This window comes from Lontra canadensis, unplaced genomic scaffold (assembly GCF_010015895.1).
Source record: "Lontra canadensis isolate GAN:19392208 unplaced genomic scaffold, GSC_riverotter_1.0 scaffold57, whole genome shotgun sequence".
NCBI classification, from domain to species: Eukaryota; Metazoa; Chordata; class Mammalia; order Carnivora; family Mustelidae; genus Lontra; species Lontra canadensis.
This window is the reverse complement of record NW_022631051.1, coordinates 7972156-7989244: the sequence shown is the minus strand read 5'-3', so window position 1 is coordinate 7989244 and position 17089 is coordinate 7972156. Positions and strand designations below refer to the sequence as shown.

General features: G+C 44.6%; 1 protein-coding gene and 1 pseudogene across 2 annotated transcripts in view; one reads left to right on the top strand and one right to left on the bottom strand.

Moving 5' to 3' along the window:
* The window catches only part of AFG3L2 (AFG3 like matrix AAA peptidase subunit 2), a 47538-nt gene that overhangs the window by 20774 nt on the left and 9675 nt on the right, over positions 1–17089 (top strand). For both annotated transcript variants that reach the window (XM_032875786.1, XM_032875787.1), the window contains 5 exons: positions 2609–2762; positions 10970–11077; positions 11177–11302; positions 13677–13787; positions 16508–16623. In XM_032875786.1, coding sequence (XP_032731677.1) covers positions 2609–2762; positions 10970–11077; positions 11177–11302; positions 13677–13787; positions 16508–16623 — 615 coding nt within the window. The remainder of the gene's footprint in view (positions 1–2608; positions 2763–10969; positions 11078–11176; positions 11303–13676; positions 13788–16507; positions 16624–17089) is intronic.
* Positions 3603–5374, bottom strand: LOC116878382 (annotated as a pseudogene).

The window sequence follows — 17089 nt, the reverse complement described above, 5'->3', positions numbered from 1 at the left end:
ACAATGACACAGCTTCCACACTCTTCCCCTGAGCTTCCCCCCAAATACGGAGTTGGTAAAGATGGCCCTGGCCCAAACTAGTGCCGTCTGTTAATTGGGTTGTCCTTTTGACATTGAGTTGTGAGAGTTCTTTGTATATTCTGGGTAGTAAATCCCAACCAGATACATTATTTGCAAATAATTTCTCCTGTGGTTTGCCTCTTCTCTCTCTTGATAGTGAAGCACAAAAGCATTTAATCTGGATGAAGACCAGTGTATCCATTCTTTGATTTTTTTTGCCATTGCTTGGACTTTGATATCATTTTTAAGAATCTGTCACCAAACTCAAGGTCATAAATACTTCTGTGTTTTTGTCTAAGAGGTTTATAGTTTTAGCTCTTACATTTAGGTCTGTGATCCATTTTGAATTAATGTGGCATAAGGTGCGAGGGTCCACTGTCACTCTTTTACATGTGTGTATCCACTTTCCCCAGCACCATTTGTTAAAAAGACGATTTCCCATTGAATGGACTTGGCATCCTTGACCATGGATAGATACATGGGTTTAACTCCTGCACTCTCAATTCTATCCTGTTGACCTATATGTCTGTCTTTTTTTTTTTTTTTTTATGTCTGTCTTTATACCAGTACCGCAGTCTTGATTACTGTTGCTTTATAGTAAGTTTTGAAATCAGGAAGTGTGAGTATGGATTAACTTTTAAAGCAGCACTTAAATTTTTCCTCTTGTGTATTTCATTAAATGTTAACTTTTTTTTTTTTAAATACCTAGGAGGGGTAAAGTGCTATCATAATTGTCTTTCCAGATATCAGGATACAATGTATAATCAGGTGTTCTGTCATCAACTGGCAACATTTAAAAAATTTTTTTTTAATTTTAATTTTTTCAGTCAATGGCAGATGTGTTAATGATGCGTCATACTGCTGATGGCATCTTCGGTAGAGTAGGTTGATTCATATGTGTCTTGTCAAGCAGTTCTAGGGGAGTCTGAAGGTGTTGTGTTGCTGATGTTGGACTGGCATCTGATATGGGCCGGAGCAGTGGGGGTGACTGAAGACAGGAGAGGAGCTGTGGGTAGTGGGAAAGCAGTGAATCTAATGGAGTGGAGACCGAAGAGGAGCTGGCCGTCAGAGAGGCTTGAACCCATGAGCCGGCCAGACCGATGGGAGGGGGTAAGAGTAGACTGGGAAGCCGATTATATAGGGAAACCTTGGCAGTGCTGGCCATGGCAGAGCGGAACAGAAAGTGATTGAAATAGGTGCTTCAGGGGACCAACCAACCAGGAACCACTGAGAAAATAATGTCCAGTGGGAGTGGGGTGGAAAAGGGAGGAATCAGGCCCGGGGAGTACTATAACCAGGAGGGTAATGTCTTTGCCCCATATTGAGAACATCCATGAGCAGGGGTTTTCCAGCGGAATTATTTTGACAGTAGTCACAGCATATGAGGTAGACTTCAACTCCCACAGGCCTGGAAGGAAAGACAAAAACCCTTTCCAGTTGAGAGCTTTGCAGTGTCAGCCAAATTAGAGTTCAGGCAAGAGGGTGAAGGAAGTATTTAGGGAAGAGTGTGAGATGGTTTATTGATCACAGATCTGGAGTTGAGTTGGGGAGGGCCTAGGTAACATGAGTTACCCTAGAGGATGTGTTCAGAGAAGTATAGCAGTGAAAACCTGGAAGTCCAGGGAGGAAAGGGTGACAGGGAGAATTGGACTAAGGTGAGTGAGGGGAAGAGGGATGTGAGGCATAGGAGATTGTTTCTGAAACTCTGAACTCTTGGCTGGTGAAAAGGTGTGGGACACCCATTCCTTCAACCCACCTGAACTAGTAGCCTGAAGGGACATGTTTAGTAGGACAGAATATAAGTGTGGGGGCCTCACACCTGCTCCAGCAACAGCAGGGCTGAGGGCAGGACACGGGCTGTCTAAGCTGTGGGGTGATCCCTGTGGGGGCGTGGCTTCGCTGTGTGTATGTGTACTGCCTAGATCTGTTAGTGCGTGTCTGCTTGTTAGCAGCTGCCTTGGGCATGAAATGCAAACCCCAGAGTAGTTTGAACTTTTAATCTGAATATAAAGTCTACTGTTCTACAGCATTATCTTTTTTTATTTTTTAAAGATTTTATTTATTTTATTTATTTGACAGAGTGAGCCAGAGAGCACAAGCAGAGGGAATGGCAGAGGGAGAGGGAGAAGCAACCTCCTTACTGAGCAGGGAGCCCGACGCAGGGCTTGATCCCAGGCCCCTGGGACCATGACCTGAGCTGAAGGCAGAGGCATAACCATCTGAGCCACCCAGGCGCCCCTACAGTGTTACCTTTTTGTAGGGCAAAAATGTGTAGTATTAAGTTGTTATAAAAATAACAGATACTGTTAGTGCCTATGGTATATACAGTATCTTACGATACTGTAGAAATAATGTTTGCTCACCTTAAGACAGTTACCCACCAACTTTATTTGCCACTTCCTTGCTTATAAGTGTTTAAATATGTACTATACAGTATAGTATGTTAACAAAAAGATTTCCTATTAGATGGAAGCATGATACTCAATTTTAGTAGGAGGTAAATAATACTCACTTATCAAGTGACTCTAATGTTTATATTTTTATCCAGGTCCGAGACTTATTTGCCCTTGCTCGCAAGAATGCCCCCTGCATTCTCTTCATTGATGAAATAGATGCCGTGGGAAGGAAAAGAGGAAGAGGCAACTTTGGGGGGCAGAGTGAGCAGGAGAACACACTCAATCAGCTGCTCGTGGAGATGGACGGTGAATATTTAAGTCTTTCGTATTTTATTTTATTTTTTTTGGTGTAGAACATTTATTCCATGAAACACTCAAAGTGTAGGTCAGAGGGAAATAATTTTAATCAAAGCATTATATGTTTTCTTTCTACATATCTTGCTTTGTATTAGGAATTGACATTGTGGTCCATTTCACTAATGGATCACAAAAATATTTACAAGAAAATATTAAAATGACTCAAACACAGAAGACGAGATGGGGTGCAATAAACTTTTTTTTCAGAAATCTCTACCCCAGTGCCCACCGCACACAAGAAGAGAGTGAAATAAATAACAAGGTTCCCCCAGTCACAAGTTTCCAAAGAATTGGAGAAGGGGAACAAACAGGATGAAAACGGTGTATGAGAGGGAGAGGATGTTAGCACTGCTTCAATAACCAGCCTGTTCTCAATGAAGTAGTCCTCTCGTAGGTGCAGTAAATTCTGAATACAGCTTAAACTTTAGGGCTTAAACTATCCTAAATTTTAATTTAAGAATACCTTAACAAAAGGGGCGCCTGGGTGGCTCAGTGGGTTAAAGCCTTTGCCTTCGGCTCAGGTCATGATCTCAGGGTCCTGGGATCGAGCCCCGCTTCGGGCTCTCTGCTCAGCTGGGAGCCTGCTTCCCCCTCTCACTCTGCCTGCCTCTCTGCCTCCTTGTGATCTCTCTCTGTGTCAAATAAATAAATAAAATCTTAAAAAAAAATTTTTTTTTTTTTTTTAAAGAATACCTTAACAGTCAAAGTCACTCTTTCACTAAGTGTAGTAAGATCCTCTTTCCCCAAACCACTGATGCATACAGAAACCTGCTCCGGCATTAAAAGCTGTCACAGTAGCCCTTCCATCCCTTTCATGGAAGCTTCAGAAATATCATCCTTAGCCTGTGCTGAGACAGGAACGGGTGGGCCAGATTTGGGAGCTGCTTTGGCCAGAGGCACATCCTCTGACTTTCTTTGAGGAGCAGCAAATTTATTCTCCCAATGTACCCTCAACACAGTGGGCACAAATCAGATAATCTCTGCCTTGGGATTAATGATCTGTGGCTTGGCGCTGATGGTTGCCATGGCTTTCTTCTCATTGGTGGCTGCACTTGTATCATCCACCTTGGGTCGCTGAATCAAGTTGGGGGGAGCCCAGCAAGGGAGCTGGTGGGGCAACGTAGGGCAGGTCCAAGTGGAGGCACCAAAGGTGGGTGCTTCATACCAGGACTTGGTGGACGGATAGCTGGAGGTGCAGGGGGAGGTAGCCTTGATGAGGGTCCCTGAGGAGGTGGGCCTGGGAGAGGGCCAGGGGGCTGTCCTGATGGTGGGCCTGGAGGCAAAAGTCAGGGTAAAGATCCTGAGTCTCAGCATTCTAGGTGCTCTCAGGAATGGAGGAACTCCCAGAAGCGGTCCAGGAGGTGGTCCTGGCATGGGAGGTACTTTGGTCTGAAAAGGAGGGACAGACTAGAGGGAGGGCTGGCTGCAGTGATGTGCCATCAGAAAGAGATTCCTCTTATGCCATTTTTGTGATTGCTTTTCTGCTTCAGAATCATCAGAATCCTCCTTGTCCTCATCCTTGGAAAATTCTTCTGCTTCTTGTCCCTCAGGGATTTCCTCTTCTGCCATTTGAAGCATCATGGCTTGAAGAGGGGTCAGCTCCTTCGTGTTCTTTTTCTTCCTTGATTTTCCAGGCATATGTATAAATCTTAACACAGATCTGACTTTTTTTTCTTCCTTGTTGTGTCTCTTATCATCGGGGTATGCAGATTTCCTCACTCTCCCTATCTGATCTCTCAGTGTCACTGTCATCAGTACAGTCCTCATGCTTCTCTTGATCCATGTCCTCAGGATACTGGTCCTCTTGACTGTTGTAGGAAACCTCATCATCATGACCCCGTTGAGCAAGTTTGGGGCTATTTGACATGTCTTCCTCCTGCCTACAAGGGGGAAGATCTAGGGCAAAGCCCCCTTTATGGCCATACTTTGGGAAGACTTGAGGTGGTGGACTGGTGGGGGGCAGGCAGGAGGTTTTCTGCCAGGGGCAAACGTGGCACATCATGTCCAAGAAGAGGAAGTATAGAAACTGCCCACGTTGGAGGTCATTGGCTGAGGTATTTTTAAGGATGGAGGGTGGCTGGATACCAGGAAGTGGAATGTCCTGGATCCAGATGCTGGAAGGAGCCTGTGCCAGAGCTGGGAAGGGAATGTTCTCCACTTCCACAGGCTGAGCATTCCAGACAGCATCAAAATACTGGCTAAATTGAGCCCTCTTCTGTTCATACTCTACTTCTAGCTTTCTCAATTCTTCGTAAACATCTGAATTCTCATTTTCTTAGAGTCGTAGAATAGTATATCAATGGTCTTACGCAGCTCTTTATGCTTGTCTTTCAGCACCTTCGCATTTAACTATGGTTGCTGCACAAGGTTAAAACTCCCTTTCATCCAGTTTCTCCATGTCCTGGATAACCCGTTTGGGATCCTTCGACTTCAAAGCTCTAGCTCTTACCGTCATGCACTGTGTCTGTTCCTTAATTTTCTCTTTGGGCTTCTTTTCAGGGTTGGTCTGTGGGGTTCATAAATTTTCCACTCTTGGTGGATGATGTAGATCTCCATCCCATGCTGACAACTTGTATGGTTTACTTGTTCATTAAAACAAAACAAAAACAACACTTTTGCTGGGCTCCTGGGATTGCGAGAAGTGGGGAGGGGAGGATTCTCTGCCTCTTCTACCTCGTAGGGGCCTTCACCTCTGTCTGCCAGTCAGCCACCCAGCCACTGCCATCTTGAAGGTCTTCCATATTTTAAACTACACTTTCTAATTGTTTTCCATGTATCTAAAGTGAGAGGATGCCTGGGTGGCTCAGTCCGTTGGGCATCTGCCTTTGGCTCAGGTCATGATCTCAGGGTCCTGAGATTTGACCCCTGCATTGGGCTCTCTGCTCAATGTGGAATCTGCTTCCACCTCTCCCTCTGCCCGCTGCTCCCCTACTTGTGCTCTCTCTCTCTGTCAAATAAATAAAATCTAAAAAAATTAAGTGAGAATCCTTATGTTGATTGTATAGTTTTTTTTTTAAAGATTGTATTTATTTATTTGACAGAGAGCGAGAGATCACAAGTAGGCAGAGAAGCAGGCAGAGAAAAAAGGGGAAGCAGGCTCCTGGCTGAGCAGAGAGCCCGATGCAGGGCTCGATCCCAGGACCCTGAGACCATGACCTGAGCCGAAGGCAGAGGCCCAACCCACTGAGCCACCTGGACGCCCCCAAATAGCCCTTTTTAAAAAAGTTCTGTACCAGTACAGATAATAGCAAAATATTCTTACCTAGCAGCCTGTCATAACTTAATATTGGTATTAAGATGGTGTTTGTACCTGGTGTTGAATAAGAGAAAAATTGGTGAAATGATCCACAAAAGAATCATAATTCCATTTTTTTTTTTTTTTAAGATTTTGTTTAAGATTTATTTGAGAGAGCAGGGGAGGGGCAGAAAAAATCTCAAACAGACTCTGAGTTGAGCAGAGTCCAACATGGAGCTCAGTCATACGACCCTGAGATCATGACCCGAGTGGAAACCAAGAGTCAGATGCTTAACTGACTGAGCCACCCAGGTGCCCCTCTTTTTTTTTTTTTTTTTTTTTTTTTTTTTTGGTTAAAATGTATTTATTTTACAGAGTGAGCATGAAGTGGAGGGTAGGGGAAGGACAGAGGGAGATGGAGAGGGAATCTCGAGCAGGCTCCCTGTGAGTGGGGAGCCCAACGCTGGGCTTGATCTCATGACCCTGAATGACCTGAGCTGAAATCAAGAGTCAGATGCTGGGGTGCCTGGGTAGCTCAGTGGGTTAAGCCGCTGCCTTTGGCTCAGGTCATGATCTCAGGGTCCTGGGATCGAGTCCCGCATCGGGCTCTCTGCTCGGCAGGCAGCCTGCTTCCCTCATTCCCTCTCTCTCTCTCTCTCTCTCTCTCTCTGCCTGCCTCTCTGTCTACTTGTGATCTCTCTCTGTCAAATAAATAAATAAAATCTTTAAAAAAAAGAGAGAGATGCTTAACCAGCTGAGCCGCCCAGGTGCCCTGATAGTCTCATTCTTAAAACGATTTATGATTCTGAAACATCAGGAAAACCCACATATAACCAAGTGTAAATTGGGCAGATTTTGAATACTCCTCTTAAGAGAGTAGCAATCTTTCCACATTAGTTAGCTTTTTCTTTTATTAAGAAAGCTAGTTTGTAGGATGTAAGAATGCTCCCCGCTGTAAGATACATGAATGCTGTTGTGTGCTCAGAGAGGGCAGTACAGTACTGAGTATTGAACTGCTTTATGTGACTGAGCTGGCCATTGTTCAGGCACTCCTCAGAGATAACTGCGGGTTCAGTACCAGACCACCACTGTAAAGAGTATTGTAATAAAGCGAGTTGAATGTTTTGGTTTCCCAGTGCATATAAAAGTTATGTTTACACTATACTGTAGTCTAGCAAGTGCAGTAAGTGTCTAAAAAAAGTGTACCTTTTTTAATTAAAAAGTGCTTTACAGCTGAAAAATGCTGACCCTTAATGTGACCTTGCAGTGATTTGTAATCTTTTTGCTGGTGGAGGATCTTGCCTCCATGTTGACAGCTGCTGACTGATTAGGGTGGTGGCTGCTGAAGGCTGGGTGGCTGTGGCAATTTTTAAAGTTTATTAGAGAGAGAGAGCGCACAAGTGGGGCAGGAGGAGGGACAAAGGGAGAAGCAGGCTCCCTGCTGAGCAGAGAACCCGATGCGGGCTCCATCCCAGGACCCTGGGATCATGACCTGATCTGAAGGCAGAGGCTTTAACCCACTGAGCCACCCAGGTGTCCCTCCCCCACTTTTTTTTTTTTTTTAAAGCTCTTTTCATTAATCTCTGCACCCTTTGTGGGGCTCGAACTCATAACCCCAATATCAGGAGTCACATGCTCCACCAGCTGAGCCTGCCAGTGCCTTACTTTACTGTAATTTCAAGACTTCACAGCACCTTTACCAGGAATAGTTTCTTCACTCATCCATAAGAAGCAACTCCTCGTCCATTAAAGGTTTATCATGAGATCACAGCAATTCATTACCTCTTCAGGTCCACTTCTAATTCTAGTTCTCTTGTTATTCCCACCACATCTGTAGTTACTACCCCCACTCAAGTCCCCAGCCCCTTAAAGTCATCCATGAGATTTGGAATCAGCTTCTTCCAAACTCTTGGCAATGTTGATATTTTGATCTCTTCCCATGAATCACAAATGTTCAGAATGGGGAATCCCTCCTTCCTTCCTGCTCTCTACAGCAGCAATAGCCCAACGAAATGTATTTCTTAAAAAATAAGACTTAGGGGCCCCTGGGTGGCTCAGTGGGTTAAAGCCTCTGCCTTCGGCTCAGGTCATGATCCCAGGGTCCTGGGCTCAAGCCCCTCATCAGGCTCTCTGCTCAGCGGGGAGCCTGCTTCCCCCTCTCTATCTGCCTGCCTCTCTGCCTGCTTGTGATCTCTGTCTGTCAAATAAATAAATAAAATCTTAAAAAAAAAAAAAAAGACTTAAACAAGTTCAGATTTACTTTTTGATCCATGGGCTACAGAATGGCTGTTGTGTTTGCAGGTGTGAAACAACGTTAATCTCTACATCCCCATCAGAGCTCTTGGGTGACCGGGGCATTGTCTGTGAGCAGTAGTATTTTGAAGGGAATCTTTTTCTAAGCTGCTGTCTCAACTGTGGGCTTAAAATATTCAGTAAACCATGTTGTAAACAGATGTGTTGTCCTTGGGCTTTGCTGTTCCATTTCTAGAGCACAAGCAGAGTTAGCATGATTCTTTAGGGCCTCAGGATTTTCAGAATGGTCAGTGAGCTCTGGCTTCAATGTAAAGTTACCAGCCGCATTAGCAGTGAACGAGAGAGTCAGCCTGTCCTTTGAGGCTTTGTAGGCAGGCATTGACTCCTCCTCTGTAGCTATGAAAGTCTTAGACGGCATCTTCTTCCAACATGAGGCCGCTTTGTCTACATCCAAAGGTGTTAGTGTCGCCGCCCTCTTGCACTGTCTCAGTGAGACCTTTCGGATCACTTGCTGCAGCTTCCACATCGGCTTTTCCTTCTCATCTTGCCCTTTTATGTTACGCAGCTTCTTTCCTTAAACCTCACGAACCACCCTGTGGCAGCTTCCAGCTTTCCTCCTGCAGTTGCCTTACCTCTCTCCGCCTTTACAGAATTGAAGAAACTCAGGGCCTGGCTCTGGATTAGTCCTTGGTTCAAGGGAACGTTGTTGCTGCTTTGCTCTTCTATCCAGACCACTCAGACTTTCTCCATGTCAGCAACTAAGACTGTTTTGCTTTCTTGTTGTTGTGTATCCACTGGAGTAGCGTTTTAATTTCCTTCAGGAACTTTCCCTTTGCGTTCACTCCTTGGCTAACTGCTTGGCACAAGAGGCCTAGCTTTCAGTCTGCAGTCTGTCTCAGCTTTCGACGTGCCTTCCTTACCGAGCTTAATCATTTCTAGCGTTTCGTGTAAAGTGAGAGACACAGGACTCTTCCTTTCACTTCCACTTAGAGGCCTCTGCAGGGTAATTAATTGGCCTGATTTTAATATTGTTGTTTCAGGGAACAGGGATGCCCAAGGAGAGGAAGAGAGATAGGGAACACCCTGTCGCTGGAACAGTCAGAACACACACAGTATTTATCAATAAAGCTCACTTATATGGGTGCAGTTTGTGGTGCCCTAAAACTGTCACTATAGTGATATTAAAGATTACTGATGACATGTCACCGCAGCAAATATAATCATGAAAATGCGGTGCCTGGGTGGCTCAGTTGGTTACGTGTCTGCCTTCAGCTCCTGGGCTCGAGCCCCAAGTCAGGCTCCCTGCTCAGCGGGGAGTCTGTTTCTCCCTCTGCCTCTCCCGGACTTGTTCTGTCTTTCTCTCAAATAAAATCTTTTAAATAATGATAACAATAATAATAATGAAAATGTTGAAGTACTGCAAATACCAAAATGTGATGGAGACACAAAGTGATCAAATACTGTTGGAAAAATGGCACTGATAGATTGGCTGAAATTAGGGTTGCCACAGACCTTCAGTTTGTAAGAAACACAGTATGTAGGGCGCCTGGGTGGCTCAGTGGGTTAGAGCCTCTGCCTTGGGCTCAGGTCATGATCCCAGGGTCCTGGGATCGAGCCCTGCATCGGGCTCTCTGCTCAGCGGGGAGCCTGCTTCCCCCCTCTCTCTCTGCCTGCCTCTCTCTCTACTTGTGATATCTGTCAAATTACAAAAAAAAAAAAAAAAAAAGAAAGAAAAGAAATACAGTATGTATAAAGTGCAGGAAAGCAGAGCGCAGTAAAACAAGGTCTGCCTGTATCCAGACAAAGAAGTAGAGCTTTTCCCTTGCTCTGTGGCGGTCAGTCCGTGTAGAGCCATGTTTTTGGGTACCAGTAGCAGGGCTCTTTTGGGACCAGGGTCCTGAGGGTGAAGGCTCTATAGCCAAGGCATTGACATTTACGAAGTGGCTGATAGAACCGACCAAGGTGAACCTGGCTGAGAGGTTGGAGGTGGAGTTTCATACTTGTCATCACATATTCATTGGGTTGTCCCGTGACCCAGGGAGGTTAGACAGATTGTTTGCAAATTTAATTGTATTGATTTTATTTTTATTTTTTTAAAGATTTTACTTACTAGTGAGAGAGAGCCAGCGAGCTTAAGCTGAAGGAGGGACAGAGGGAGAGAATCTCAAGCAGACTGCACTGAGCGCAGAGCCAAACATGGGTGGGGCCCGATCCCAGGACCCAGAGAGATCATGACCTGAGGTGAAATCAAAAGGCTGACACTCAGCTGACTGAGCCAGCCAGTCGCCTCTAATCTCACTGGTTTAAAAATATTTAAAAAATGATGAAGGCCCCTGGGTGACTCAGTCAGGTAAGTATTGGCCTTCAGCTCAGGTCACGATCTCATGATTCTGGGATCAAGCCCATCCCGGGGCTCCCTGCTCAGTGGGGAGTCTGCTTCTCTCTCTCCCTCTGCCCCTTCTCCCACTCATGCACTCTCACTCTTGGGTGCACACACTGTCTCTCAAAGAAAATGTATCTTTAAAAAAAAATTTTTTTAAGCATTCAAAAAAATGGACAACATATTCTCAATTGTAGTCATATAAATTAAAATCTTTCATATTTGTGTTTAGAAAAATGATGCTTTATTAAAGCTTTAAGTCTGCATTTTTGTTATTGTCTCTTTTAGGTTTTAACACAACAACAAACGTCGTCATTTTGGCAGGCACCAATCGACCAGATATTCTAGACCCAGCACTGTTGCGGCCAGGGCGCTTTGATAGGCAAATCTTTATTGGTGAGATGATCTTCATTGGGTTCAGTCCAGTTGTTTTGAGGAGAGATATGACTGTTTCACTGTGATTTTTTTTTTCCCTCTTAAAAATAATTTTTCAAGGACCACCTGACATAAAAGGAAGAGCCTCTATTTTTAAAGTTCACCTCAGACCACTAAAACTGGACAGCGCCCTCGAAAAGGAGAAATTGGCCAGAAAACTTGCATCCTTGACTCCAGGGTTTTCGGGTGAGTGGAACAGAGCCTGCTGTGTGTTAGAAGTCCTTTAGGTCAGAGACATTTGCCAGATACCAGTATACTTTTACCTCTCACCTTGGGCCTCTTCAGTGTATAATTTTACCTTTTTATTATGGGAAATTTCAAACATCTGCAGAAGTTGAGAAAATAGTGTGATGAACCCCTCTGCATGCATCACCTATTAGCTTTAGGAACAATTATTAATTCATGGTGAACCTTTCTCCATACCCCACCCTCTTCCTTCTGCCTCTGGGTTATTTGTATGTAGGTTTTGGGTTTTTTATAGTTGTTAAGATTCATTTATTTATTTGTTTGAGAGAGCGTGCACATGAGCCCTTGGTTGAGCGGGCGGGCAGAAGGAGGGAGAATCTCAGGCAGGTTCCCCAGTGAATAGGAGCCTGCCGTGGGGCTGGATCTCATCGCCCTAAGATCACAGCCGGAGCTGAAATCAAGAGTCAGACACTCAGGGGTGCCTGGGTGGCTCAGTGGGTTAAGCTTCTGCCTTCGGCTTGGGTCATGATCTCAGGGTCCTGGGATCGAGCCCTCCATCAGGCTCTCTGCTCAGTGGGGAACCTGCTTCCCCTTCTCTGTCTGCCTGCCTCTCTGCCTACCTATGATCTCTCTCTGCCAAATAAATAAATAAAATCTTCAAAAAAGGAAAAAAAACAAGAGACACTCAACCAACTCAGCTACCCAGGTGCCTCATGCGGGTTTTTTTAAACTCTATTGAGACAAAATTCACATACCATAAAATTTATCTGTGAATTGTAAAGTGTACGATTCAGTGGTTTTTCATGTATTTACAAGGTTTCACTGTAACTACTGTAGTCTCATTTTAGGTCATTTTCATCACTGCAGAAGAATCCATTAGCAATCACTCGCTCCACCCCCAGCCCTAGGCCACCCCTCACCTACTTTCTGTTTCTATTGATTTTCCTATTCTGGACATTTCATACAAAAAGAATTATACAACATGTGATCTTTTCTGCCTGGCTTCTTTCACTTGGCATAGTGTTTTCAGAGTTCAGCCGTGTTGCAGAATGTGTCAGCACTCTGTTCCTTTTTCCGGCTGGATAATGTTCCATTGTGTGGCTAGACCACATCTTTATCCATCATTTGTTTCCATCGTTTGGCTCTTAGAGATAATACTGATTTGAACGTCGGTGTCTAGATTTTTATGTGGATGTACGTTCCGTTCTTCTGGTTATATACCTAGGAATAGTGCTGCTGAATCACTTTTTGAGGAGCTACCAAACTATTTTCCAAAGTGGCTGGGCCACATTCTCGCCAGCAGTGTCTGCGGATTCCAGTTTGCCACATTCTTGCCAGTGCTGGTCATTGCCTGTCTTTTTGATTGTAGCCACCCTGGTGATGTCTCACCGTTTTGATTGGCATTTCTCTAATGACTAGTGATGTTGAGCATCTTGGCATGTGCTTATTCCAGAGTTTTTACATGTAAAATGTGATCCTTTCTTTAAAAGGAACATGTGGAAAGTCTGAGAGGGTTATATACGGAAGTGTATGGTTAGAAGGTAGGCATCTTAAATGTCCCAGGGTCCTAATCTTTTTACTTGTTTTTATTCTTTGGCCTTTGGAATTTATAACATTTCAGTGTTTATTGAGTACATACACATGTTATAACTTATTTGAGTTAACCATACACTTTATCTGAAACATGAATTTTAAGAGACTCATGGAGGCACCTGGTGGCTCAGTTGGTTAAGTGCCTGCCTTTGGCTCAGGTCATGATCCCAGGGTCCTGGGATGGAGCCCCTCATCAGGCTCCCTGCTCGGCAGGGAGTCTGCTTCTCCCTCTTCAGCCCACCCCTCGACCCCCGGTCATGCACTCTTTCACTCTCACTCTCGCTCTCAAATAAATAAATAAATATATAAATAAATCTTTTAGAAAAAGACTTATGGATCTAGAAAGCATTTGGCAAGCTTCACATATTTAATTTTTGTTATTTAATTAAGTGCACTGCTTATGTTTTCATTATATTTCAGCTTGTTGCCTAATACATTAGTCACTCTCCCAGCAGAGCTCATAGAACTAAGTTAATTAATGGGTACTTTTAAATAGGTAACTGTTGTATGAGCCATCTTGCCTATAAAAGTAGCTGCCCATAATTATCTGCTGACTACTACTAATACTTGCACCTTAGTTCAAAGGGCCAGGATTGTACCACGTTATTCTGAATACTGCTAGAACAGCTTGGGGTTATGAATCAAACTGAATTATATTACATTAAACCCTTTTTCAAAAGTCTATTGCTGGTTGAGAAACTGAATGTGGTCATCCATAATGTGTGACTAGTCAGTCCGAGTTTATTTGGTGGGTAAGCTGTTCTGCACATTTGTTTTGTAGGAGCTGATGTTGCTAATGTCTGTAACGAAGCAGCTCTGATAGCTGCGAGACACCTCTCAGATTCCATAAATCAGAAACACTTTGAACAAGCGATTGAGCGAGTGATTGGCGGTAAGCAAACTGAATGTACCTCAAGTCAAAAGGCTGATAAAATAAGTTTGAGGCCATGGGTTTCTCTGTTTTGGCAAGATCTAGAAGGAAAGTCTCTCCACCCAGCTTGGGGTTACCATGCCCCTGCTATGTTCCCTCAGTGATGTGAGGGTGCCCCCCCGCCCCCGCCACAGTCTGGTAGAGGTGGATGCTGTTGGTTTGGGGGAGTCTGAGACAGACAGCATCCCACACCATACCTGACATGTGCAGCAAGCAGCAAGGTATCTACCCCTGAATTTTACTGGTCTAGTGTTTTGAAAATGCTCGCAACCTTTCTGTTTTAAATTGTACTGCATGATTTAAATGTGCTCTCTGTTACGGGGACATACATAACGTGTTTTCCCAGCTTTCTAGGGAGCTTATAATTTAAATACCTGTAAAAAGCTAACTAGCAATTCCAGAACTTGGGTATTCAAAGAAGTGAAGGGCACTGTGGTCAGGCAGGGCTCTGCAGAAGAGGCAGGATTTAAACCAGGCTCACCTGAAAGAAGAGGTTGGTGTCAGAGAGGCAAGAACAGAAGGCGGTTGGTAGCAGGGGTGGGAAAGTAAACCAGTCAGGCTTAAGTTCCTTTGAGAAGGAAGTAAAGCTGGAAATAGCTGCTTGGGTCTAGATTTTAGAAATCCTTCAATGTTAAGGTCAAGGGCTTTTTAAACTCTTGTTCTGTGTCCAGTATTGAACTAACGTGGGATTTTTCTGGAGTCATTGAGTAGCATAATCGGTGATATTTTAAATAAAAGGAGTCTGACATTGAAGAAGGGGGAAGCATCAGAAGGCAGAAAACCTTGTAGTCATTAACGTGAGATAGTGGATTTTAGCATAAGTGGTCCCAGTAGTAACAGGCCAAAAAAAAAAAGACAGTCTCACTGGCCTTGGGAAGAATGGGGCGCTTCAAGAGGCAGCCAACTTGGCAGAAGATGAGATGGGCAGAATTGGAGACGGGGCAAGCTGTCCACATGGAACTCTGCAGCACCCCAGCACCACAGTGTGTGGTTCCCATGGTGTGGAGGTGGGTGAGAGCACTCCAGGGGACAGGCCCACACAGTAAACACTGCCTGCATTTGGCGGCAGAGGGGAGAAAAGTGAACCAGCGGATTCACCAGAGCTTGTGTGCCACAGGCCCGGAGAGCGCATCAGGGAAAAAGACAAGGAGTAGATTCCATGAAAGGAAACCCAGGAGGTCAGAAGAAATGGAAGATAAGGGCAAAGACACGTTTATAAAGCACTTGTCATTGGGATCAAGTGATGTGAGAACATTGAGGAGGATGACCTTGGATTTAGCAATGAGATTCTTCTTGGTGATTTCTGTCATGACAGTTTCAATTGAGTGGATGCCAAACTAATAGAGATTCCAGCAAGGATCTAGAGGCTAGTATAGCAGTGTGTCTGACCTGGATTAGGTGCTACCTAAGTAACCCTTGAACGAATGAATGGACTACTTATTCTAGAAATTTGTTATTGAAAGGAAAAAATCTAAATTGACGGAGTTGTTAGTGGAATTAAAGCAGTTCACTGTAGAGGCAGGTGAGAGCCGCGTATGTGTCTGTGCCTTTTAGGTGGGGGGAAGAGTCAGTGCTCAGTGTGAAAGACATCAAGGTGGCACACCCAGGAGGGGCCTCGCTCTGAGGTACACAGACACCTGCTCCCAGCTCAGCTGCTGTAAACCAGCCACAAGCCATTGTTCTATAGTATGCCTCCTGGGAAAATGAAAACTTAGGGATAAACCAGGGGGTGGGTCAGAGTTCTTGTTTTTCTCATGTAAGCAAGAACTGCTCGTCTCTACTTAGTAACTCACCTTTTATCAATCTCTGCCCTTCCAGCTCTGTTATTGTCTTGGGTTAGGTCATTGGGAACATAGCACTTTTTTTTTTTTTTTAAATCTTTCTGACTCAATATGTTATCATTTGCGAAATTCTCTCAGATGTATTAGCTTGAACACAACAAAGCTACTTTTGTCACAGTGTGACAATTTGTGTTGGTACAAATGGTGTAGTTCATTTCTGTGGTACAGAAGGACAAAAGGAGGTTTAGTGTCCACCTTGATCCAGGCCAGAGAAGACTTGGACTAGGGGGGCTGCCTGCTGTATAGTCAACGCAGTGGGTGTCTCTTGGGTTTGTTTTCCCAGGTCTCCCCTGCTGGAACCCCCTGGGCCAGTTGATTACTGTGGCAGGTGCCAGAGCATTGGCCTGGCCAGCTTGCTGACTTGGCATTTTCACATCTTCAGCTAGCTCCGTTCCTCCTCACTTGCCATGCTTTACATCAGGAACAGGCGGCAAGTGGTCTCCTGCACGTTTGTTTGCCCAGTGCTTGTTAATTCCAAGGACCTGGATTCAAAAGGAGATCGTTCCAGACCTCTTTGTCTTCTCTGAACTTTAAGTTGACCTAAGTGCTGAGTTTTATTTTGCATTTCGATTGCCCAAAACAAGTTAGGTGGCTCAAAAGACTGGGAGAGTTAGGGAAAAAAGTGGGCCTCGGGGTCGTGAATGCATTTTGCAAGTGGCTGGGTGTATTTTGGAGCTGGTCCTTTAAGCCTGACCGTGGTTGGGAATTTACAAATTATCATAGGCAGCTTAGTCGCTAAATCACCTTTTAGCTAAGGCAGTGTGTAGATTGTATAACTGTCTTTTTATGTCGGTGCCACTGAGGCAGTGGTTTTTTGACGTTTCGGTATTATTTTGTCAGGCTTAGAGAAAAAAACCCAGGTTCTGCAGCCCGAGGAGAAGAAGACCGTGGCATACCATGAGGCAGGTCATGCGGTTGCCGGGTGGTACCTGGAACATGCAGACCCACTACTAAAGGTAAAGCTGTTTGTGCTGAACAGTAGGCCAGCCAGCTGATCCTGTGAGCAGTTACCTGAGGAGAAGATTGCATTCCCACTAAGGATAGGTACATAAAATTCGGCCAAGACGTCTGGTAATGATGGTGGGATGAAGGGGTTATATAAACCCTCCTGCAGAGAAGTTACAAAGTTTGGAAAGAAAATTGTTATTTAAAGGGACCAAACAGTGTCCAAAGCAGACCAAAGCTGGAGGAGAGTTTCCTTTTGCAAACCAGTAGCTGCAGTGGTTTAGAATTGGGAGCTCGTGGCTTCCTTCCCTGAAGGGTTTTTTCTAGGGCCACAGCGATGGAAAAAGCTGGTCTTATCTATACATTGAGGTGGCAGAGGAAGGAATTCAGAATTTGAAGAATATTGGAAATTTAATAGGAAAATCCTGGAAGCAAGAAAGCTACAGAGGAGTTAGACCCACGTCCAAGTAGAAACTG